We start from the raw sequence: 25,761 nt of genomic DNA on the forward strand, positions 1-25,761 counted from the left end.
CAAGAAAAAAAAAAATGCTTCAGTTGTGCTGGCTTTACTATACCTGGGAGCCCCATTCCTTTCTCACCACTTGAGGAAGTCCTGTATGTAGATGGGCTTTGTGGGCTCAGAGATATTTTTTTAAAATGACTTGGATATTCATCAGTTGGCACTCAAGCTTTCAAGGGCATAACTGACACATCCGAGTGATAGGGTGCAACTATAAATTGGGGGTACTCTCCAGTTATCACCCAACCACCAGGCTAGTGTAGACTTCTTCCAGCCCTAGCTGAGCAGAAATTGTCATAAAGTAGTTGGGGCCCCCAGCGCAGCCTTGGATTGAGGGCCTAAAGCAAACAGACCACAGAGATGGTGAGACCGGCCCAGACCTTGTTTCAAAAGTGACGCTGAAGGAAATTTTGAGTTGAGAGTGAGAAACAGTCACTCTGGGAAACCGCCAAGGTGGGTTGTATGAAAACATGGGGTTCCAGCAGGTCAGGGAGAAACAGGTGTGGCTTCCTGCTGGTCTCTCTTCCTGCTAGAACTACTCGGGACTTCTGTCACATCACATGCCATCACATGCGCACAGACAGCAACTATTTAGAAATGTTCCTTTCAGAGAAGTTCTCTAGTTAGCTTGGTGTATTTGATGGGGACTACATGAGACGACACAATGACAGGCATTGTCTGGTATCTCTACCCTATTCTCAACTTGTATGAAGGCAGTATCTGGAGTGTTGTGGAAGGATGATGGGGTTGCACTGATTTCTCTCCAGCCCAATGAGCCCCCCCACCCCCCTTCTAGTGGCACATCCCCAGTGGGAAAAAGGCTGTCATGAAGCTGCACTGTTGAGTTGAGGACCAAGGGCTTGGAGCTCATTCGGGTTGCTTTCGAGCAGGGAACCAAGCGTAGCGGTGCAGCGAGAACTCAGAAATGCAAAGGCAGAGGGTGAGGAGGGAGACGATGCAGAAGGCATGAAGATTCTTAGTGAGTCATCCTTTCCCCGTACTCTCACAGGAGACCCTTCCATGTGTACATTCACACACTTCTTTTGCAAAGAAGCTCTGTGTATTGAGTGCAGCAGCTCTAGGATCTCTATATAAATAATATACAAAACCCAACAGTTCAATGTTTCACATTAACAAAAATACTAAAAATTCATTAAAAATGGAGCCTGAGGGAAGGACCCCAACCACTACTGGAGCTCGCCCAGGAAGGGGACTGGGAATTAAGCAGAAAGGCTGGGCCACATCCAGTGTACAAGAAGTTCCTCCAGGTGACTCAGTAGCGTCCAAATATGTTGGTACTGGGCTGTGGCTGGGTATCTGTGAAAAATGAGAGACTGTCAGGTAGAAGGGTTCATATTCATGAGGAAAGCTAGTGGGCTGTGAAGGAAAGGGGAAGGGGACTGGGACCTCCACAATCTGGGCCTGAAGCGAGCACCTCAGCCACCTCTGCCTACCCCATCCCCTCTTCTTCCCCAGATTCTTCTTGGGAAGGATGTAGGCTTACTAGAGAGCTGTTGTTGAAGTTGCCGGACCAAAGCTGCTGTCTGTTGCTGCTGCTGGGTCTGCTGCAGCCCCTGGCGCTGGAACTGGGTAGAAATGGAAAGTGGAAGATAGAACTCCAACTTTCCAGCTCCTTCACCCATTTTAACCTATTAGTGCTATCCCTGACCTCCCAAAGCTACCCCATTACACAGTGTTCCTAGTGGGGATTGGCTATGTACCCATCCTGTGCAGCTAGCCCTGAGCCTGTGGCTATAGTTCAGCAGCTACCTGGGGCTGGGACTGGGGCTGGGGTTGGGGAGGAGCTGCCTGTTGCTGCTGCTGGTGTGGCTGCTGCTGCTGCTGCTGTTGCTGTTGTTGTTGCTGCTGCTGCTGTTGCTGCTGCTGCTGCTGTTGCTGTTGTTGCTGCTGTTGCTATAAGCACATAAGAGATCATTTTAAGAAGAGCAATGGAGCTGTGACTTTGTATTGAAAAGATGGGAGCAGGAAGAGGAAAGGGAGTTGGAGCCAAGAAACAGTGAGGGAACTCCAGGTCCACAACTGAAAGAAACCAAATAGTATAACTGGCAAAGACTGTCCAATTTCCCTCCTCGCTATGATTCTCAGGAAATGAAAAGGAGTCGGGAGGAAGCCACTTAATTATCATTGCTGAACCCATTATGAAGGCATAGGCCTATAATTCCAGCATTCAGAAAGCTGAGGCAGGAGGATTGCCATGAGTTTAAGACGAGCCTAGGTTATAGTATGAGACCCTGTCTGAAGCAACCAAAGAAAAGCAAAGTACTAACATAGGTCAGCCATTGTGCTCAGTGCTTACTACATTACCTCACATTTCATCTTGGGGATAGTGTGGGAAGAATATGTCCTTTCTTTCTTGAGTTCCCAAGTGTCTGACACAATCCCATGGCCTTACCCGTAGCATCTGCTGCTGCTGCTGTTGCTGTCGGATGTGGTACTGCTGTTGTTGCTGCTGCTGCTGCTGTTGTTGTTGTTGTTGTTGCTGCTGTTGCTGCTGCTGTTGCTGCTGCTGCTGCTGCTGTTGTTGCTGCTGCTCAGGCAGGATGGAAGTTGAACGGACGCCTGCCTGGACACCCTGGGCACTCAATGGAGTCATGGTACCCATCATGGGTGTCTGCTGCAGTGTCTGGTGTGAAAACCTCCAAAGACAAGAGGTCCAAAGGTCAAAGCACAGGGCAGGGAAAGGGGGTGGTGCAAACCCTGGGTCCCTGACCTGAAAGAAACTAACAAGTCATTGTATTCATTCGTCTTGGCACTAATGAGAGGAGCCCTTTTGGAGTCTGACAGATTTCTAGGTCAGAGAATAAAACACAAAGACAATACTCCATTTTACTGTCTCATAACCTTAATGCTTAGGAATTTTTAGAATCTGTTTTAGCTATCTTTCTCTCATGAAAAACTGTCTGCACATGATAAGCATTCTAATAAACACCTATCAAGGGTTTTATGGTTGCTGTTGCTCCCCAGAAACACACCCAGTTGTTCTGCTATTCCATATGCCCCCCTTTCTACCCAAATCTGCAGATCCCTGAAAATCTGCAGCTGGGCTCCCTCTCTTCTGTCTTCTCACACCTTCCCCTACACTCCATCCATTCATTGCACACTAACCCCTTAACATACCAAGCTATCACTCTCCTGAGCAAAGCAGTCCTTTCTGGTTGTGTCTCAATGCCTTACCTCAGTATTCAATGTCATAGTCAACTCGCCCTCTGTAAGCTAGGCCCAGCTCCCTCCCTAGCATCCGTTCCACACTACACTTAAGATCTGCTCCTTTCTGTTGCCACTCAATCCAGTCCCATGTTTTGGCTCATGCTGCATCCCTTACCTGGAATGCCCTTCCTTTTCCACTTCTCCACAAATGGCAATCATAGTTATCTCAGAGAGTCCATGAGTCCTTCTCCAGTGACTCTGATCTATACTGGTGGTAGCCCACCTCTCCTCAAGTCCCATTTTCCTCCTGGTGCCCAACTGAACACCTGATTATGGCTTTGTTCCTACCATTCTCTAAAGATTCCTCTGCACAATATCTTCTGTATAAGACCTCTTCTTCTCAATTAGGGTAAAAAAATCTTTGTGGTGAGGAACCATGTACTTCTTTTTCACTATCTTTCCTCACTCTGGTCCCTGCATAATGCTGGCTACAGAGCAGGCCACTAATCAGGCCGCTCGAGAGTATTCTAAAGCCTAAGTTACAGTTGCCCAGGTCTTAACTACGATTTCACTAAAGTTAGCCATGAAATTCATTTGTTAGTCCATCCTAGAGTTCAACTGCTTTTTCTTTCCTTGAGAAAGGGTCTCACGTAGCTCAGGCTGGCCCCAAACTCATTATATAGCCCAGGATGACCTTGAACTTCTGATCCTCTTCCCTCACCTCTTGAGTGCTGCTATTCTAAGTGTGCATGACATAGCAGGCTTTATGTAGGACTGGAGAGCAAACTTGAGCCATCATGTATGCTAGGTAAGCAAGGTAAGCATGCTATCAACTAACCCTTATCCTCAGTCCTAGAGGTAACTGTTTAATACTGGATTTCGGACTCCTTATCAAATAGTACATCTATAAACCTAAGGCCCTTTCTTATCAAAGATACATACATTTGTTTCTTCTCTCTGATCCTCAAAGATTTCTTCCAACCTGGGTCATTTGTGGTAATGGTTACATGACCAGATTAGTGTTCTTAATGTCTCCCAAAGTTCAGGCCCATTTATCACCTTCAAGTATGGGATTTCCCAAATCAGATCCTTCTTAAACCTGCTTATACCTCACTATCCCTTGCCAGTTCACTACTACTTTGGGTACCTTTGAGTGGAAGTCAGTCCATGCCCATAGGTTGGGGCCTGCTGATGCACATAGCCACTGGGCCGCTGTTGCAGGTGGCGGGTAGGATCTACAAGAGTAGGATTGGTAGAAGGGTGGGTGCTCTGATAAGGCTGGCTGGAGTAGCTGGGGGGCACCATGGTACCTGCAGGGCCTGTGTGTTGCTGCAATCCCACATGAGAGACATAGGATGTATAGCCCTGGAGGGAAGGAGAAGAGAGCTGGGGCATGAGGGAAGATAGCAACTTGCTTCCCTCTCCCTGATGGCAATAGTCCCAGGCACTTACCTGGGAAGTCTGCAAACCATAGGAAGAACTAGGGGTCATCTGATGGACAGATGACTGTCCCAACATCCCCTGACTCTGCTAAAGGGAAAAAGGAGAACTCAAGTTCAGGAAGGGTTTTCTGCCATGTCTCTTTTATACCTCCAACCCTGCATGCTCCTGTGAAGGTTCCAAGCATCAACCTCAGTCCTGGGACCCACCAAAACCCCTCTCCCTGGCAGTCCTCCCTACTGCCCCTCTCACTATCTTTGCCTGGAGCTGTTGGCGAAGGCGCTGTCCCTGGGGCACTGTAGGTTGCTGCTGCCGGTATACAGATGTCTTATAAGAAGAGGGTTCTAGGCCCATGACAGTAGACATAGTTGTAGGCAGCACACCGGGATAAGTTGGTCGAGTTGGCAGCTTTTGCATTGGTAATCGCACGGGGCGGTATGGATCCACACGAGGGCCACCTGGAAAGGAGAGCAAATTGACCTCTCTGGGATCCTTATCTCTTCAGCCTTATTTTTTTAAAAACAGTTCCAGCCATCCACATCTCCCCTGGTGAGGGAGAAATGTTCAACTCCACCAATCCTAGTGACTAGTACTTACCAGCAGGTAGTGGCTGGTTTTGGGTATACAGGCCCATGGAGCTTTGCCTGTAGCTAAGGTGGGATATAGAACCAGGATTTGCATGGTGTAGAAGGTCTGGAGGCACTGTCACACCATAGGGGCCACTCCGACCTGGCCCCATGCCATAGTCCTGCACGGGTGCAGAGGACAAAGGTAAGTGGGTTACAGCAGTTCTGGATAGGGAGGTGGGGGAGGAGGGTGTAAGGAGGAACAGCACTGATATAATTCACTGGATCATGGTTCTAATGGCACCTCTTCCCTATGTATTGCACACCTCCCAGAAAGCAGGACCTTTAACTGTCGACTACACACAAAGTCAGGAAAAGGGCTTGGGTGGGGTAGGGACTGGCCTCGTTCTTGGTGGCTGGCTGGCTGCGTTTTTTGCCCTTGGTAGACTTCTTTTTGCGCTCCTCAGTGCTTGGAGGAGCAGCCCCTGGTTTGTCAGTCTTGGGGGGCTCAGGAGCCTTTTTCTCAGGCTCTAGTAGGGCAGGGGCTGGTGGCTCCTCATCTTCTGGGGGCAGAGGTAGTGGTTCCAGGTAATAGGCTCTGGGTCGAGGCCTCAGGTGGGTATGATAGAGCAACAGCCGCTGCTGCTCCTCCCCTCGTGCCACTCTGCGGTCCACTCGGACTGTGCCAAACCAGGCCCATGACAGTGGTGCTGTTGATGGCTTCAGGCCCTCAAAAAGCTCCCAGGGAGAGATCTTTTGTTTGGTAGAAACTTGTAGACCCTGCTCCAGAAGAGGAGAAACAATGAGCAGCCGAGACTTGGAAAATAAGATAACTTCTAGAAAGGGTAAAATAGCTGTTGACAAGTTTTTAAACAAGGAAAGAGTTGTAAGCCGTCGGGGGACATGAGGAGAAGAAAGAGACGCTGACACACAGATGTATGCAGGACAGAACATTCTGGATGGGACAGAGTTGAAGTGCAGGAGGAAGGAGTGACAGGAAAATGGGAGACTGGGAGAGAGAGACTGTAATGAAGAGGCAGACAGGGAAGCAGAGATGGAGGGGAGGAAAAAGGCTGACAGAAGATGAGAGGAATAGAAAGGAGCCAGAGAGAGGGAAATGAGGGAAAGAAGGGAAAGGAGACGAAAGGAAAGGGGGAAGGAGAGGAGAGAAGAAAAGAGATAAGGAAAAACTAAAGATGGCAAAGAGAGGCAGTCAGAGATAAACAGGAAGAGAATGGCAAGGGTATGGATAGAGAGACAGGGAGGCAAGCAGGAGCAGAGAAACTGATGGAAAGAAATTAATTGGGAGACTGTGTACACTGAGGGGCTTCAACTTTGCATCTGAACCTCTGCATCCCCTTTCTCTCTCTTCTATAGGGTGATATGGTACTCAAGGAAATACTCAGCGAAGTGCTGGATAGATGGCCTGTGCTTAAGATCCCTTGCTACTCTTGCATAGGACCCAGGTTTGTTTCCCAGAACCCCTATCAGGTGGCTCCAGGACATTCAGCCCTGTGGGTACCTGCACAGGTACATGGCGTACACACAGCCAAGCATATAAGTTTTTAAATCCAAATACTGAAACCAACATGAAAAATAAAAGGAAGCTGAGCTGCTCAAGTAGAGAGACATGGAGAAAAGAGACAGGGTGCCAGCAGAATGCTGAGAGACAAGAAAACAGTGGTGTGGAGAGGAGGGCAGAGCACGGAGAAAAGTCAGAGGGTAGTGAGACAGGCAGAAATAACAGCAGAGTCTGAGAGAAGAGGGAGACTCCAAAAGAAGGGAAATGAAGGGTAAGGTACGCTAAGTGATTTGTTCAAAGCCCCCTGTATGATGGTGTGTAGGTTTTCTTGGGGGGAACCTAATGGGCTCCTGGATTTCTTGTATTAGCTGGAGCTGTGCAGTCAGAGATTAACATGGGGGACTAGGGGGCAGAAGGCATGGGAAGACAATAGGACATGCCTCCTTCTTGAAGATGGAATCGAAACCAGCAATCTTGTTGCCCTTGGTGTCGATAAGGGAGCCCTGTGGCTCACAGGTTATGACATCTCGGTTCTGCTTGGGTAGTGGCAACAGCTGGTGAACCTTCTCCAGACTGTCTGATTGGCGCTCCCCCAAGTCCTTCTGTAGACACAAGAAGATGGGTCATGAATTCAAAGATACAGAATAAGGGGGACAGGAAGTCTCAAGGGGTAGCACAGAATATAGTAAGTATAAAGAAGACACTCAGAAAGTCAAGAACACTGACTGCTCTTCCAGAGGTCCTGAGTTCAATTCCCAGCAACTACATGGTGGCTCACAACCATCTGTAATGGGATCCAGTGCCCTCTGCTGGTGTGTCTGAAGACAGTGACAGTGTACTCACATAAATAATACTCAAATAAATAATTCTTAAAAACAAAGACACTCAGAGCTGGCCATGGTGGTATAAATCTCTAATTCTAGCACTTGGGTGGCTGAGGTAAGAGTGTTTTAAGTTTGAGGGCCAGCCTTGGATATATAAAAGAGCCCCCTGATCCCCTTCCAAAGTAACCCCAAAATAATCTCAGCATTTAAGAGGCTGAGGCAGGACGATTGCTGTGGGTTTAAGTGAAGTATGGGTTATGTAATGAGTTATAGGAGAACCTGACTTACCAACCAACCAAACAAACAAACAAATTAGAATACAAGGCAATGGCATTCAGTAAATCCCCATTACACAGATCAAAAAGAGCACATAGGAAAGGGGAGGAAAGGGGGCCCATCTCACTCCCCATCCCCAGGCTGCACAGTAAATACAGTCAGGACAGAAGGAGCTGAGTTTCCAGCACCCCCAAACCTTGTTCTTGACCCCTCTGCTCACCTGAAGCTTCTTCACCAAGTTCATATATGCACGCTTGTTTTCCTCCATGCTGCCTTGCGAGATACTGGACATGTCTGCAGCCAACGTTCCATTGATAAGCACGCTCAGCATGTCCAACACAGTAGTGAAGAGCTCACTGTGGCAGGCAAGAAGCCAGGGAGAAAAGCAAAGGAGCAAGAGATTAAGAAAATGGGGCCGTAAGACGTCAGAGGCAGGAAAGGATGATGTGATCCCAAGGGTCTTGAGATTGTGTGCAGGAACCCAGGGCCATGGAGCCCGCGGTTCACGTGTCTGGCACAGGGTAGGGACTCCTTCAGGCTTGGGAATGCTCACTTATTAGACTGCATGTCCACAGTGCCGCTGATGATGATCTCCAGGAGGAGCTGGGCCCACTCTGTAGTCTGCTGGGTACTACGCTGCACAGTGTCAAACATGCCCCCCACCTGACAGGACCACAAGGCAGTCAGACAGGTCAAGGTGATGATGGTCAGGATTTTGAGAAAAGCTTAGGTTAGAACCTGGTTGCGTGAGAGCTGAGACCCACTGAGGCCCTGTCCTGTCACTTGTACCTATGATTTCCTATTTGATGCTAGGCCAGTGGCTGAAGTTGGTATGTCAGGATCTGTTTCCTTACTTATAAAGAGGTGGGACTTATACTAAACAAATTCTGCAATCCCATTTAACATTCCACAATGGGTTTCTAGTACTCTAGGACCCAGCCAGAATGCCGAATATTGAGGCAGGGTTCCTGCAAGCATACGAGCTATTCAGTCTATTGGATCCTGACCACAGGGATTTGGTTCCTTTGATCATTTTAAGGTCCTGCATTTCAAGAAAGTGAGGTTAATATTGGAAGACCTCAAAGAATCTAGGACCTCTATCCTCAAACCTGTCTTCCCTAACCTGGAGTTTCTTAACTGTCTTTTCTTTTCTTTTTTTTTTTTTTTTTTTTTTTTTTTGGTTTTTCGAGACAGGGTTTCTCTGTATAGCTCTGGCTGCCCTGGAACTCACTTTGTAGACCAGGCTGGCCTCGAACTCAGAAATCCGCCTGCCTCTGCCTCCCGAGTGCTGGGATTAAAGGCGTGCGCCACCACGCCCGGCTCTTAACTGTCTTTTCAACTCCACCCCTTCCTCCTTCCACGAAGACCCCCTCACCAGGTTGAGCCGCAGTTTGAGTGCCTCATGCATTAGCTGCTTCGGTTTGCAATCATCTAAGTACTGGTTTTCTCGCCAATTAATCACAATCTAGAATAGAAACAAGTTTAACATGTAGCTGAGGAGTCTCCTTTCTATTCCAAGTCACCAAATGTTTTTGTCAGAAAATAATGAAGGGTCCAAGCATGCAGTGGCCTCTTAGATGTACCCTTCCCCAACCCAATGTCACCTCCAAGACCCCAGATACCCGTACCTGATGCACCTGGCTGTGGAGGGAGGCCAGGAGTCCCTCACGCTGCTCATCCTGTCCTTTCAGACATGTTAGCACCAGTGATAAGAAAGGCTGTTGGCTCAACAGGGACATGCTAGAGTCACGAGGAAGAGAAGGACAGAGAGACAAGAAGACCATAGGTCAAGCACCTTCTAACTTCCTTGTCTCAGATTCTACTCTTAAAATCCATTTTTCATTTCTGTTTTCTATGTGTCTTACTTTATGTGCATGCCATTTGTACATGCAGTCAGAGGAAAACTTGTGGGAGTTGATTCTCTTCTCCACCATGTGTAACCTGGGAACTGAACTCAATGCTGTCAGCAAGCAGTTTTCCCCATGGAGCCATCTTGCTGAACACGAAGATGTAACCTCCTATTTGGCCATGCCACTCATCTCTTGACTTGCCATTCTTTCCTTCCTTCCTTCCTTCCCTTTTTTGTTTTTTGTTTGTTGAGAGATGGTTTCTCTATGTAGCTCTGGTTAGCTTAGAACTTGCTATGTAGACCAGGCTGGCCTCAGACATTAAGAGAGCCTCTTGCCTCTGCCTCCCAAGTGCAGGATTAAAGGCGTATACTATTACACCCCATCCAAATGCTCCTTTCTCGTGAGGCCTATCTATTCTCTACCTCTTGGCCCAATGTTTCTTCTTTCCTGGTCCCGCCACCTCCTCTCCGTCCCACTCTTTAGTCCTTACTGACCAGAGCCCCTTACCTCTTCTGTTTCTGTCGATCTCGTTCTTTCCGGGAAGAAGAACCCAGGTGCTGACCCTTTTCCAGTTCCTCCCCAGCAGCTTTTAATACATGGCCCTGGACTGAAGTGGGCAGTTTGGCAATGAGAGGAGCCACCAACCATACACCAGATCGCTCTAGAGAGCTAGAAGACAGAGGACATAGGGTTTCAGGGGAGCTAACTAAGCAAGGTCGAATAATCTCTCGTTTCTCTCCCTTGGGCATGTCCAGTATCACTATTTCAAAAACATCATTCATGCTATCAGTAGAAAAACTCATGAGGGACAAATCCTAATTTCTTTCTGGCAAACCTGAGCACAGGTTTGGTCTTGCTGCTGCTGGGCATGTTGCTTGCTGTACTTCCAGAAGATGACCCCGTCTCTGCTGACTGTTGGAAAACCTCAATTGTGGCCTTGGCAATGTTTTCCAAGAGAGAGTTCATCTCCTGGGGAGAATAAAAGGAACAGAAGGGCTAAATAGGCCGAGCAGTAAGGAGAACCAAGGCATGAGGCTGAAGGAGGGCATCGTAGAGGTCGGCAGTAGGGACTTAACTGTCAGAATCTGTACCCTCCTGTGCCTCTGTATGTCTACAGTTCCTTACTGTCTTCTTTGCCACAGAAACAGGCTCTATTACCACTTTAGCAATACTTGTCCACAGAGGAGGCTCCACACTCTCAGCCCATTTCCTTATCACCAGCAGCTCCACGTGTCTGTCATTCTCACACCCCTCTTATCTCTCTCAGTCAGGAGCTTGAGGGTAGGACCTCAGTTCTTCTATGATGGCTGATATCCCTGACACAGGGAACTGGAAGTGGGCCTGGGAGAGGGAGAGGCTGGGGACATGACTTACAGTGTTGGGGGTCTGCTTGATCATCAACTGTAGTTCCAAAGAGGACTGGCGCATGGTCCATTGGTCTAAATTCTGGTGGCAAAAACCAAACAATCATCATTGTGTCAACCTTACTATCTATTTTATGACTAACTCATACTCCCCCACAACACATTGCTAGAAGCTGGAAATGGACCTCTATGCCCCTGTCATTAGGAAAGACTACATTAAATAATCCCAAATCACTGAAAGCAACTGTAGTTTACTAGGGTTAAAAAAATGATTTCAGACCCCTCTAGATCCTTGTCCCAGAGCCCCACAAAGTTCTGCTCAATACCTAACCTTTAAATCCTCAATGTTAAGGTTGAAACCTGACTAAGTTGTTTTACGTCAGCTTCTCAAAAGTCCCCCACAGAGCCTTTTTACAGGACACTCTTTTGAAGTCCTGTAGAGGCTGGAAAGCTACTGTTAGGTAATCTCCCTTCGGTATTATTTCCTCCAGGCTAAAGAGAACACATTCCTTTAGGACTTCCTCCATAGCCTTATTTTCCCACTCCAGTCAGTCAAATGTCTGAGGCAGGCAACAAGGCAAAGTGAAAGGGTACAGGCCCAGCTGAGTCCACATAGTTACTCAAACCTTACTAGCTCCTCGTGTGACCTCAGACAAGCCAATTAAGCTCTCGAGCCTCAGTTTTCTCACTGGTCAAACAAGGATATTCCTATTCACTTCACAAGGTCATCAAGATCAAATGAAAAGGACTGAGGACACGGTGCTGTGCATACAGTACCTGTGCATGAGACACTTATCACTGTAATACTGAGTCGCAACCAAAGTGCCATATATGCAAAGCAGAATCCAGGCCACTCAGAGGCAATTCTTCCCACAGATGAGCTATGCTCACCCCAGACAGTTGTGCACTCACCTAACAGCCTAACTCCTGAGTCTAGACCAGACCACCAGATCTGCTCCTAAGCCCATGCTGGAGCTGTTTTTCTTGCACCCATTCTCCTACATGCTTGTTCATTTTCCTACTGAGGAATGGTTCCCACTATTTCCAGGTAAGGTCTGTCCTGCTGCTCCCCCTAGCACCCCAGCTCCTTTAGCCTACCTTGAGAATACGTTTAATGCGCTGCCGCTGGGGATTTTCTCCATCCTCGTTGTCCAGCAGTCGATGTGGGTAGCAGATGAGTTGCATGAGGCGCTGGGCCTGGGCACTACTCAACACTGGGTCTTGTAGATCATTGCTATCCTCACACAGTGACTTAAGGCAACGTTCTCCTACCCATTCCTAAGGAGGCTGATAATTAGAGGACAGCAGGCAACCCTGGGAAGTTGTGCCAGGGGCAGGTAAAGGACCCAATGTATAGCAGGGAGGTAGTGTGGTCATGGGCTAGAAGCAGGGCTAGATTACATAGAAGCATTTATAGGTGGTGTGGGGGGAAGGTGAGACTGACCTGTTGGCAGATGCTTCGCAGCACGTACTTGGCATAGACATCCAGACTTGCTGTCTCCACAGAGATGTTGCGGCCACCCTGCCTGCGACCGCTACTACCACCTCCTCCCTCCTCTTCTGGAAGTTCTTCTGTTCCTCCCGGCACAGTAAAGCCTGAACCTTTTAGCTCCGCATCTCCTGCGGTTCATGGGTGGGAGATAGAGAGTGCACAGTGAGATCAGAACAGTGTATGGAGACCTGCCCTGGCCCACAGAGGCAGAAATTCCCCAAACGCTGCCCTATGAAACAGAAATATACAGAAATATACTTCTCTCCACCCCCTTTCTCCAAAGGTCAGAGAGACCACCTTTGGGATAGAGAAAGACTGTCCCTGTAGTTCATCTGGCACTCCACCCTATATACACTTCTGGCATGTCTCTCTCCCTACCCCCTTGCATACCGAGTACAAACACAGCCTTGAGAACAGCAAACACAGCCCCATCCACGATGCGGTTCTGGGAGGCAGCCAGCAGGTGGCGGTCACAGGAGGACCGGATTCCAACAGTAGGTTTGTCTGCAAGGAAGTCCAAGTTAGGGGAAACAGGAGTAAAAGCAGTGGGTTGGGAGAGCCTGTTTCTATAACTGCCTGGCTCCAATCAAAGTCACTCACTTCCATCAGACTGGCAAGGATTGAGTTGTGGCGTCTTGAACAGGTGGAGGAGGATTCGGCAAGTAAGCCTGGCTCCTGGCTCAGAATCCTGCTCACTACAAGCTAACAAAAATAAATGAATGAATGAATGAATGAGAATAAAGACAGAGCAGATCTGAAAAAGAACGAAATGGAATACTGTGCATGTGTATGTGTTGGGAAGAGGAATAAACTGAAATATAAGTGAGATGAAAGGGGGAGAAACAATATAATCCTGAAGGAGAAGTGGAGTGCAAAAACATTATACAGCGGAAAGGTCAAAACTAAAAGGTTTTTCCATAGGCTGGGCTAGATGAAGCTCATGCTCAAGCATGAGGGAGGTACTGGGTTCAATTGTGGGGGGAGGGATGTGAGGGGGTGGCATTAGGGCTGCATCAAAAGAAGCCTTTCCATCCTTCTAGCCCGGGGTGCAACAAAGCCCGGGCCTGGGAACTGCAGCAGGGGTGTTCATAATCACAGGATGGCTAGGGAGCATGTACGAGCATACATGGTACAGTTCTGACATTCTAGAGGTTACGACTGGTACTTTACCAGCATTGAGGAGTGAAGGGATGGCTGCACAGCGAATCAGGTCTTCTAGGAGCAAACATTGACGGGCGATGAGGATAGCAACAAAAGTAGCCAAGGAATCATGAAAAGACAAGTCACTGACCTGTGAAAACAGACGAACGCCCGCCGTGAATCAGTGTGCCACGCCTCCACTCTACTCAACTCTGACCCTCTATGGTCTTGATTGTAGCCAGATCTCTAGCAAATAGGTAAGTGCCTCATCTTCCAGCAAGACCCCACCCAAAGGCTTACATCTACGTTGCACAGGAGATCGTTGAAACCACAAGTGCCATTGTTCGAGGAGCAGCACAAGGCCTTAAGTACTCCTAGCCACTCAGCACTCAAGGACTTGCAATAGCCAGTCAGCTCTGCACAAAGGATGGCGATGTCATTTACCCTAGGGAAAAGTACAAAAGCCTCAGGAAGACTCGTCCCACAATACCTAACTTCCGATCTCTGCCCCAGTAACAAGGGAAGGGAGAGTATCTCTCTGGTCAGCCAGCCCTCCCAGTATCAGGTAAAAGCATGATACTCATTCCTCAACTCAGGACGGCCCATACCTATCAGGATCATGGTGGCCCACGCAGACGTGCATAAGAGCATTGCAGACAAAGCTATAGCGGTTAGCAGGGTTCTCACTAAGACTCTTCCCGAGCCCCGTGTAGGTGAAAGTGTGAGCGGCGGGGTTCTCCAGAGTGTCAATCATGAACTCCGGTGCCCAGCGCATATTGGATTCCGATGGCTCCACGTTACAGTAGATGGTGTTCTTCACTTTTGAGCAAAAGTCACTGCAGGGGTGGGGAAAGGAAACAGCAATACTGAAGGAGGCCTGGTGGGGTACAGGGATGGGCAGGAAAGGGGAGAAAAGAAAAAAGAAAAGGAGTGAAGGATGGAGGACCTTGGGAGAAGAAAAAGGGAGCTGGGCCACAGCAGACATGGCAGGAAGGGAGCCACATGTGATTAAGAAAGTGGCCTGTGAAGGCAAGGAGGAAGAAGGTTCACTTTCAGCAATAAAGTAACAGGTGAGGGACACAGTCCGTAACGATCCCACACAGACAGCTCGATGCTGCGGTGTGCAGTAATGGGAAGGACGTGAGACTAGCCCCGTTCTCTGACCCCTTCTACCTCTCTTACCTGAAGAGCTCCCCAAATTTGCTCTTTAAATGGCTACAGGAGGTATACAGATCATAGAGATAAGCAAGGATACAGCGCTCTGCAGAGGAGCCATCTGAACGGTTCATTCCATGTTTCACCACGCCACAGAGCCTGCCACAGAGGCATGGGAGAGAGGATTAACACGTGGTATACAGGGCCCACGGCACAAAGGCCCTGGAGACAAATTCAAGTGTCTTAGTAAAGCTATTCTTACCCCTACCTTACTAGCAGAACGTTGCCGCACTGTGTGCACCAACATGTCCTTCCTAGGCCATTTCTAACTAGCAATCACCAGAACCCCACACATCTTAGTTACTCTGAAACCACACTTACCCCTCAAACACTTGCGCCATCTGGTCCTGATTGAGGATGAGGCAGGCATGATAGTGTCGAAGGACAGCCACGATACATAAGCACAGGCTGGTAGTGTAGCTGCCCACCAGATCCGACGATTTGAGAAGGAGCTCCGCCTCAACCACACTCAGCTCATTCAGTAACTGTCAGAGAAATGGAAGTAAAACCTGAGAAGAGGCCCTTTTTAATTGTACATAAGCCCTGTTTTCTCTGAGGAACTTGGCATGGCCGAGCCTGAGCCCTTCCCACTGGAGCCACTTCAGCAGAGAAGGGTCAGATTACCTCATAGCAGTGTCCTGCACTCTACTAGCAGTATTTCCAACCAGTCTCCAGGACAGTGTGCTATGAACTCTACAGCGGGAAGATGGTCTGTACCCAATGCTCTAATCTGTCTCTTGGGCCTCCCCAGGGAGCACTTAAGTCTCTATTCCAGCAGTCTTAGCTCATGTTCCACTCCCCCTGTGCTAGTCTTCAAGCCTTCCAACTAGCCGAGGAAACTGGCTAGAGCCTCCACTCTTGTCTTCATGACCCTATACAGCATGAATTCCTTCTTCCACCCTTCTCTCTCCCAACTTCCCCACCTGAATGGCAAAGTCGATGAGGCCACTGATGCTCAGTGAATATTCCATGAGGTCGAAGATGAACTGCACATGCTGCACCAGAGGCAAGTGGTACGACATACCAAGGGCGAAGCTCGTGATCTGCTCCAGAACGTTCCGGGAGACCTGATAAGGGCAATGTGGGTGAGACTGGAATGGAAGGAAAGAAGACCAAGGGACGCAGGAAAGGATGATGGTGGAAGGGGATGAGACCATCAAGCTTAGCCTGCTTAGGGGGAAGGTAAGACGAAAAGGAAAACAGGACGGGAGGCCAGAATGTGGGAAGGGGGCTGGCTTAGGCCCACACCTGAGCCGTGACCTGGTGTTGGTCATAATGGGAAAGGTGCTGGAACTTAGCAAAAATATCTTCAGCAGTGGGGAAGGCTTCGGGCCGGTTGCGGCGTCGCTTCTGCCCATCTTCCCCACCTGACAGGATAGTTCAAAGCAAGGAGTCAGGACAAAAAAGAAAACTAGCTGACTGGGGCTCAGGTAGGGGTGTGGAGAAGGGACTACGGTAGGGAGGGAGGAGGGGGAAGGGAGAGGAGGGAAGGGAGAGAGAAGAGGGGAAGGGAGGTCAGGGAGGGGCTGGGATAGGGACAAATGGGACAACGAAGCACAGGTTTAAAAGGACCACAGACTATGTGGCCCTCAGAGGAACATGTACAGGGAGGTTCTAGGTTAAGGGGGGAGGGGAAGGAAGGCAGATGGGGCTTACTGTGAGGTACCTAAGAATGTCAGGTCTCCAGGATTCAGAGGCACAATAGGAGCAAGCTGGTCTGTAGAGGGGGGGAATGAGGGGGAAGTTTCAAAAGGACTAGAGCTCTCAGGAGACTCCAAGAGACAGGACATTGGGACATGACTGGGGAGTGCCCTACACTGGGCATGGGAAAACTGACTAGGGCATTCTTTAGGGAGGCTTCTGTTTAAGGAGACTGAAACCCACCAGTTTCTGCTGTCCCCTTGCGATTCAGAACCTTCAGGATATCCTTGGTAATCTTCTTGATGGCATGGCGGGCATCATCTCGCTGCTTCCCCACCCCAAACAGTACGACCAACCGCTGGTTGCACTCATGGCTGCATGACTCCTCCTGCATCCCAGCAGCACCATCAGGCTCCATCACAAGTCTCCTGCCCTCCTCTTAAGAGCATGCTTTGCATCTCTCAACACTCCCATGTTCAAGCCCCTTCTCAAACACACCCACCCCCATAGGAACAGGTCTAGCCCCTCAGCAAATTCCTTTGACGGAAATCTGGCCTCAAAACAGGCCATCACCAGTGTTGGAGAACAGTACCTGTGGGATTGGAAAGTGTGTGGCATACTGCACATGTCGTGGCTGGTCATACAGAATCCCAAGTGTCCCCTCGATCTTCTCTTTGGCTGGGGGTTTTACTTCCTTTTCGACATCTGGTTTCTCAGGGGATGGGCTTCCCTTCCCCTCACAAGGCATAGTAGGGGAGAACAACTAAGAAGGTGAAAGGGCAGAGCATTCAGGAGAAGCAGGAAGTAGAAAGGAATTCCAAAAGGAGAAACAAGGGGAGAGCCAAGGCACTGGATGCTTCCATGCTCAGGATCTTACTGAGAAATCAGGCTTTTCCATGTCCTCAAAAAGCACACTGGAACTAGGGTCGATGTCCATAGATTCAGAGAGCCCTGGGTCCTGAAGGCATTCAACAAAGCAAGAGCTTTCTTAGTCCCAGGAAGTAGTTCCTCACTGTCCAGGAAAGGTCATGGAGAATTGGATCGAGGAGGCATATGGAAAGCCCAAGTTCTGGATTCAAACCTTGTCCAGTTACTTAAGCAGTAAGTAAGTCTCAGTTTCCATCAGCTTTAAATGGAAGGCAAGAATACCTCACAGACCTTTTGTGAAGACCAAGTGACAAACTGACTTGAGACTACTTTATACACCACGAAGTGCTGAGAAAATACTATCATTCTTGGGTAAATCTCTGGCAAAGGAGACTTTCAGAGGCTTCTGGAAGCTGTGAAAAATGGGTGTCAAAAGTAATAATTAAGAGCAAGGAAAGGGCCACATACCTCTAGCTTGCTGCTGCTGCTGCCTTCAGCCTCCTTGCGCTCTGGATCATCTGCAGGATCATCAAAGGGAGAGGGAGGCCGAGGGCCAGGGGCTCCAAATGCAAGATCCCCCCGAGAGATTAGAGTGCAGGTATACATATTATGGGAGAAGACATCATGTCGGATCAGTTCACAGAAGAGCAGTACCAAGTTAAAGAATTCTACTCGCTCACTTTCACTTCGGGGATCAGCTATAAAGAGGGGATAAGGAAAGATGAGTTAGCCGAACACAAAACATGCACTCTTAGAATACTGCACAAAGACATCCCCCAGGCAATAAGAGGAACAACAACAAAAATCCAGAAACTGCCTAAAGACACAAAGTATGCTTAATGGGGCTAGAAAAATGGCTCAGCAGTTAAGAGCATTCATTGGCCATTCTTCCAGAGCCTAGGGTTTGATTCCCAGCACCTGGGCGGCTCACAATTGCCTATAAACTCCAGTTCCAGGGGATCTAAAACCCTCCACTGGCTTCCAGACATATACACGGTGCACTGGCATACATGCAGGAAAAACACCCATAGACAATTTTTTAAGAAAAGGATACTGAGCCGGGCAATGGTGACTCACGCCTTTAATCCCAGCACTCAGGAGGCAGAGGCAGGCGGATTTGTGAGTTCGAGGCCAGCCTGGTCTACAAAGTGTGTTCCAGGACAACCAGGGCTACACAGAGAAACCCTGTCTCAAAAACAAACAAACAAAAAAGAGAAAAGGATACTGGAAAAAAAAAAAAGGTGTCGGGCGTGGTGGCACACGCCTTTAATCCCAGCACTTGGGAGGCAGAGGCAGGCGGACTTCTGAGTTCGAGGCCAGCCTGATTTACACAGTGAGTTCCAGGATAGCCAAGGCTACACAGAGAAACCCTGTCTTGAAAAAAACAAAAACAAAAAGAAAGAAAGGAAGGAAGGAAGGAAGGAAGGAAGGAAGGAAGGAAGGAAGGAAGGAAGGAAGGGAGGGATGGTTGGTTACATTAATGCTGTCCACCACCACCTCAGAATAACCAGCGCATCTTTGCTGCTGTGCATAGAGTAAAAATGCTTTCCTCACATATTCTTGTGTTGGTTCTTTCCATTTTTCTATTCTATTAAAACCGGGAGACCATAAAGGAGCAGAATTATGCTAAAAGTCATTCTGCACAGAGCCCAAGAGAGAAATAGACACCAGAAGATCCCTCTTTATGGTTTCTGATGACATAGCTTGTAACTGAATCTAGGCAGAGTAACTAGAAGGTTAGAGATGTGCATACTCAGCATGGGAGCCTGTGTATCCAGAAACTGCAGGAGGACATCCTGGAAAATGGGTGCACTAGGAGCGGAAAGGGAACCAGAGGCGACGGAGCCCTTCTCATCAGCTGCTTCAGATTCTCCGCAGCGCTGCAAGGTGAGAGAACAAACTGAGGAGTCATTTTTCTGCTTCTTCACTCTTCAATACCTAACCTTGGAAGCATCACTTCTCTTGCCTCCGTCCCACACTTTCCATTTCCTTTGCTACCTCCCAACTACATACATACAGCCTTGATCTAGTCTCTAACCAGTTTATCCAACAGCTCTTTTGTATTTGTGCCTTATGTCCTTAACATTTCCCAGAAGTTTACCACTTTTGTTTATTTGGTTTTGTGAGGCAAGATCTCACTATGTAGTTCTAGTGGGCCTGGAAGTCACTATGAAGACCAAGCTAGTCACACACTCATCAAGATCAGCCTGTCTTTGTCTCCCAAGTGAGTGCTGGGATTAAAGGCATGCAGCACCATCCCCATCATTTTTTAAAAAAAACTTTTTCGAGACAGAGTCTACGTAGCCCTAGCTGGTCTAGAACTCCAGAGGTAGACCAGGTGGCTTCAAACTCCCAGTGATCTGCTTGCCTCAAGCTCCTGGGTGCTGAGATTACAGGTATGCCCCCAGGCCGTAACGCCTGTTTTCTTTTTAACTTTTGAGACTGTCTCTTCTGTAGCGAGCCCTGGTTGGCTTTGTAACCCGTGCTCCGCCCGCCTGCCTTTCAAGTGCTGCAATTACAGGTATGTACCAAGATAAGAGCTCTCTATCTATTGTGTCTTTCCAATCCCTCAGGTCCAGTCCCAATCTCACTACTACCACAATCACTGCAAGATGTTCAAACCCAGTTAGATTCTTTCCTCTGGGCAATTCATTCCCTTTGCTTTGCCTCTCACCTCAGCCTCAATTTCTGCTTGTCTCTTCTCCAGGAGTTTGGCTACCACCATAGCACGATGCCGACCTGAGCGCTTGCAGCTTACAGCCCATTCACACAATAATGATACCACAGCATCATCATCAGAGGAAATCTACAACCAAAGGATTTGACAAGGATAAGAAACGGAAGGCTGGGAACAAAAGAACTAAGTTCTCTTTGTTCAAGATAAGGCCCCAGCTAAAAACATCCTGGGCCCAGGAAGCCGGAAGACATCTCTTCAGGAATCTCCTGGTATCAATGGCATACTATACCTTTGCCTTATAGATACTGCTTCTCCTGCAATGTTTTTGCTCTTTCTGTTTCTCTTCTTACTCACCTCATGACCATCCTTACTAGGCCCCAATCCAAAGATTCGATTACAAAGGGAGTCAAGAGAGTTACTAAAGTCAGAGCGCTCGAAACTATGGCTATCCAGCACTTCTAAAGTATGGAGCACCCGTCCAATGGTGAAACCTGAGGACAAACAGTAAAGGTGACTCAACTAGAGGCTCAATGAATTCAGAGTCTCAAATATCTATGAACCTCTCACTCATCCTTTCTTAGCTTTTGTCCTCTGACACTCACCTGCAGTAGCTTCCTGGCACTTATCAAAAGACCAGCGAACCTCAACAGCTTGTCCACGCTCCTTGATCTGTTGTTCGATCTCTCGTAATTTTGCACGGACCTGTTAATTAAAAAAAAAAAAAAACTTTAAGGAAACACCCAGATATATAAAAATCTTTATTTAAAAAAAAAACAAAACAAGGAAGCCAAGTTGTGTACTACCAAACATGGTAGTATACGCCTGTAGCACTTGGAAGTCAGAGGCAGAAGGCTCGCCATTAAGTTTGAGGCCTGCCTGATCCATAGAGCAACTTTCAGGCTACTCAGCAAGATTCTGTCTCAAAAACAAAACAGAAACATAAAACACATCCCAGCTTTGAAGTAACAGTGCAGCAGTTAAACTTACCTGCTGAGTAAAGGCACTGTTACCCTCTGGCATGGGCAAGTTGGAAGGAGCAATAGGCAGGTGGTCAAGTGGTGAGCCGGTCTTAATTCGGCTATCAGTCAATGAGTAGTGCCAAACTAGGGCACTAGGGCAACACAGAAGGATGGTCTGCCAGACAAATAGATAAATCAAACCCAGTTATCACTGCTACCTCTCTAGAATCCCCACTCAAGACCCACCTCCCTTAGGTTTGACATCTCAATTAGGTTTATTATGACTAAGTCCTTGGAGCAAGTATCATTCTTGATCCCCATCTTCCTTACCTTCCTTCTTTTCTTAAAAAAAAAAAAAATAGTATCTCGAGACAAGGTTTCACTTGGCTAGGTAGCTTAAGCTGACTTTGAACTCACAATCCTCCTGCCTCTTCTTTCCAAGTTCTGGGACTACGGGCATACACTATCATACCCAGATTCTCATGCACTTTTCTAAAAAGCTTTGGGTTGTATTACTTAGTCCTGGAAGAGAATGTCTAAAATCTCTAAAAGGGAACATCCTATTACAGAGAAACACTAATTCTTGAACGGGTACTCAGTGCCTGCTCCCACCTCCAAGTTGAACTCACCCCCATTCTCCAGGAAGAGCAGTCAATTCTTTATACTTTCTTGGGCCCTTTAGTACTTACCTGAAGGATACAGCTGAGGCCAAAAACCAGGGGACGATGCTGAGGGCACATAAGCAGGTCACTAAAGGGAGTCGAGGGTGTACTGCTAGTTGGGGGCTGAGGTGCTGGGGTAGTGGGCAGAGAACTTGTTGACTGAGCAGATATGACATGAGATGAGTGGCTGCTCACACCATCCAGCTGGAGAGCCAATCTCCGGGTACAGAAGTAGGCAAGGCGGCGGGACAGATAGGCAGACTGAACAAATTCCCCTGAGTACTGTAAAGATATGACCAACAGAGCCCGCTAGGTTTCTCCAGAAGATACTGCTCTGATGTCTAATTCTTACTCACATCCCTCTAAACAGTCCCTCCCTGGGTCTAGGTCTTACTCGAAGCAGTAGGGGAAGCAGCAATTTAAGCAATTCATCTTCTCCAGGGCGTATTTTCTCAAAACACTCAAGCACCCAAGTCAGGAACTCATGTCTGTCCAGCATTCCATCCTATGGATAGCAGGGAACTATTAGATGTAAGGCAGATAAAGTAAATGGAAGAATGAAGAGAGCTATATCAGGGGCACGGTAAAAGGCAAATTCCATCCTATTCCAACAGGACAGGATAAGATGTGACTCAACGCCATGTACAACATGCCCTTGCTCCTACCTGAAACATGAACAAGGCGAGCTTCTCATTGTAATCCCACTGCCTGATGGCCATCTCTACGTCATGGGGCAAAGGCCCTATAGTAGAACCACAGCCTCCACTTCCTGCAGGCCCTGGCCGATAGTATTCAGCCATCTTCTGTAGCTGCTCCCATAAGTACTTTGTGATGATTTGAGTCCATTCTACAGAAAATACGGAAAGGGAACTATATGATACTATTCTTAAGCTTAGAATACTCTATCCCCTGCCTCCACCCACAATCACCAGAGTTCTGAGCTCTATTCATCCTCTTAGCCTGTAGACAAATGCCACCTCCTTAAAGCAATCATTACATCCACTGAAGTCTCAAAGAACCTTCTGTCTGTGCTTTTGGTCTTTACCACTTTCTATATTTAATTATGCTACATATGCCTTAGCATCTCCACTAAGATCTAAAGAGCAGAAATTATATGCTGGTCATCTTTACAGCCCAGTACCTGAACACAGCAGATACTCAAATTACTCCATGCTTACCAATTTCATGCACATAAGATTCATGCAGAAGCAAGGAATAGACTAGGAAGATTTAGCCTAAGGCTCCATCACTCCTTGAAGCCATCAGTGGTACAGCAGGTGTACAGAGTTACTTACCAGTGAAGGGGTCAGCAGTATTTTTCTTCTTAACCTTAGTCTCAGACATTGCTGCATAGTAGGCACAAGTCATCTTAATGAGCCAGGCAGCCCGCATCACAGGCACCGTGTATTTGGCCAAATACCCAAATACTTCTTCCTTTTTACTGAAAATGGGGACCTGGATGGGCATCACAAACAGCAAAGTCTCTAATTACCCCAGGGAGCTGACACCACATAGCTTCATCTTAGAATAGAGGTAGACACATTCCCCACCTTGACCTTAAGAACAGGAAAACAGTACTTCACCTTTTTGGCTAGGTGTGTGAGTGGTTTGGTGCCAGCCAGGTCAGTGAACCAGGTGTTAATAGCACTCTGAGATCTTGCAGTCACCAGCCAGAAGTTGTCCTTCTGGTTCATTAGGGACTTCCTGCGACCAGTGTCAGAGAGAGTATTACACCTTAACTTCTCTGCGATGATGCTGCTGAAGTTGGAACTGATCTAAAGGGAGAAAAGTAGACCTCAGGGTAGGAAGCCTGTGAAAATGCCAATGTGGTAGCACTGAGTTATAAACTCTGCCACCTAGGTTGTCCCTTTCAGTTTGCCCAACCCGGAGCTTTTGCTCCTCAGATTCTTCCAGCCTTTTCCTTCAGCCTGGCACGGTTGTCTCACCTTGGCAGGATTGAAGTTGACGTTCTTGGCACTGCCATGTTCGTCCCCAGAGACAGCAGGCTGGTTATTGAAACCTTGTTTTACATTCAAAGCCGTCAGTTCATCCTGAGGCAGAAAAACAGCATTTTTTAGCTCACCCTCATTCACCTTATAGAAGAGGTTGTTAAGAGAGGGCAGAGGAAAAGGTAACAAGGGAGTCGGGGAGGAGGAGGAGGAGGAGGAGGATTCTGACTAGAAGAGGTTGTTATTTAAAGCCCAGCCCTTATGTTCATTTGGACCCCACCCTCACCCCCACAGTCAATGAGATTCCCACATCCCCCAGAGCGACCTCAACATCGCTCTTCCCTTACCGGCACCTCACCAAGCTGGCCCTAACAACTTTCTGAGGTTTCTGTGTGAGCGCCCGAGTGAGTGTGGAGGGGGGCACCTCTGGCATGGCTCCTGAACCCACGAGCTCCTCAACCGGAACTGCTGGCAGACCCTACTCTCCAGCAGGGCACCAGTCCACTCTACTCTTCCCCCTGTTGGGACTTTTTCTCTCACCTAACCTCATCCCCCCCTTGCCCTCAACTGTCAGTGTCTCTTCCCTCACGAAACACCTGCCCGGACCCCGCGGAAACCGGGAATTGGGAACGCACCTCCTTCTGTTTGGGATCTTGAGGGTACACATCGGGAGGCCCCAGCCGCAGCCGCTTCAGGGGTCGGTGTTCATAGCTCAAGATCCCGAAAGCCGCCATCTTGCCCAGCCCGTACCGCCTGAGGCGCCTGCAGGGCCAGGCGAGGTGGGGAGGGAAGGGGCGGAGGGCCGAGGACGGGAGGGAGCACGGGGACAGCGAGCCGGGCGGCGGTAGAGAGGACCGAGGCCGAGAGAAGGGGGGTGGCGGAGGCGGGGCACGTTAGAAACTCTCGATTACTGCCGGAAACTGCCGAGGGACGCTGGGTACCGTCGGACAATACTGACTGCAGAGTGGGTGGGGCCTCGCCGGCGCGGGGCGGAGCCCCACAGCCCGGGAGCTTTGGGCCCTAGGAGGGAAAGTCAATTTCACACACTAGAAATCCACCGGCGTGGCCGGGGCTGGAGGCGCAGACCTGGAATAGGAGAGGCAGCCGCGGCGCTGAGCTCTCTCTCGCTGGAACTGGCTTCCCGTGGCCTCGCACAGTTCTTGGCCTAAAATAAGTGCTCGGGAATTTTTAGTTTAGTTAATAACTGCATCTTTTACTGATCACTTCGTTTCTTGGTTCTCACATCTGGATAATGGGCATGCTAAACTTCCTTCAAAGGACAGTTGTAAAGATTAGAAACTACTATTGTTTTAAGAAAGCACCTCTGATCTGATACAAAAGATCCGGTCTAGCCAGGCGCAGGCCTTTAACCCCTGCAGAGACAGACGGATCTCTGTGAAGTGCTTGCCTTACACAAAAAGAAAGCAACTGTAAAACTGAAGTGCTTATAATCTCTCCAGGTGGTTACAGGCCCTCTGCACCACAACCCCCTAACCCTTTGTTGTTGTTGTTAACCCTTAACCTGGCGGTGCACACCTTTAGTCCCAGCAGAAGAAAGCAGATCTCTGTGAATTCAAGGCCAGCCTGGTTTACACAATGACTTCCAGAACAGCCAAGTCCATGTATGAACTGTGTGACCCTGTCTCAACAACAACAACAACAACAAAACCAAATGAACAAACAAAAAGTAGCCAGATTGATGGCAAACACCTTTAGTCCTAGCAACTAGAGAGTCAGGAGCAGGAGTATCTCAGAGTTCGAGGCCAGCCTGGTCTACACACTGAGCTCCAGAACAGCCAGAATTACATAGAGCCCTTGTCTCAAAAGAAAAATAACCACAGGGTTTGGGGATTTACCTCAGTGGTAGAGCGCTTGCCTAGCAAATACAAGACCCTGGGTTCCCGTCCTCAGCTCTGGAAGGAAAAAAAAAAAACAAACCAAAAAAAAAATGCCAACGTGTCATCAGAGTCAGATGTGGTGGGGCAAGCAGGTCGTCCAGAGCAACAGTGACTGACACACACCCTGTCTCAAAAGGAAATCCATTGACACTTATAGTATGTGTGTCACACGCCTGTAATTCCCACAGCTCAGTAGATTGGCAGAAGGATAACAAGCTCACTTCCAGCCCAAATTACACACACACACACACACACACCTCTTT

General features: G+C 48.4%; 1 protein-coding gene across 5 annotated transcripts; it reads right to left on the reverse strand.

Annotated features, from left to right (window-relative positions):
* Positions 1-1,111: 1,111 nt before the first annotated feature.
* Med12 (mediator complex subunit 12) lies at positions 1,112-24,558 on the reverse strand. Of its 5 annotated transcripts, none has more exons than XM_085838097.1 (46): positions 24,236-24,558; positions 23,598-23,702; positions 23,235-23,426; positions 22,947-23,106; positions 22,317-22,498; positions 22,046-22,156; positions 21,679-21,933; positions 21,018-21,164; positions 20,633-20,732; positions 20,385-20,521; positions 20,028-20,159; positions 19,107-19,233; positions 17,822-18,051; positions 17,364-17,444; positions 17,079-17,249; positions 16,730-16,874; positions 16,512-16,562; positions 16,094-16,212; positions 15,769-15,912; positions 15,167-15,330; positions 14,813-14,944; positions 14,239-14,466; positions 13,931-14,075; positions 13,661-13,781; positions 13,091-13,192; positions 12,881-12,994; positions 12,443-12,618; positions 12,097-12,276; positions 11,009-11,080; positions 10,470-10,603; positions 10,142-10,303; positions 9,413-9,524; positions 9,160-9,249; positions 8,338-8,447; positions 8,005-8,140; positions 7,125-7,286; positions 5,565-5,942; positions 5,194-5,344; positions 4,858-5,054; positions 4,609-4,686; positions 4,467-4,521; positions 4,304-4,391; positions 2,402-2,645; positions 1,759-1,902; positions 1,493-1,574; positions 1,112-1,305 (listed from the first exon to the last, which is right to left on the reverse strand). In XM_085838097.1, exons 1-46 carry the CDS (start codon positions 24,332-24,334, stop codon positions 1,262-1,264), a joined length of 6,489 nt encoding a protein of 2,162 aa, XP_085694223.1. In that variant the 5' UTR covers positions 24,335-24,558; the 3' UTR covers positions 1,112-1,261. The 5 variants fall into 5 exon arrangements, with proteins under 5 accessions (XP_085694223.1, XP_021008450.1, XP_029329146.1 ...); XM_021152791.3 differs by having other exon boundaries at positions 4,849-5,054; XM_029473286.2 differs by having other exon boundaries at positions 4,304-4,521.
* Positions 24,559-25,761: the final 1,203 nt, after the last annotated feature.

This window comes from Mus caroli, unplaced genomic scaffold (genome assembly GCF_978045245.1).
Source record: "Mus caroli unplaced genomic scaffold, Mus_caroli_1 scaffold_5, whole genome shotgun sequence".
Taxonomy (NCBI): domain Eukaryota; kingdom Metazoa; phylum Chordata; class Mammalia; order Rodentia; family Muridae; genus Mus; species Mus caroli.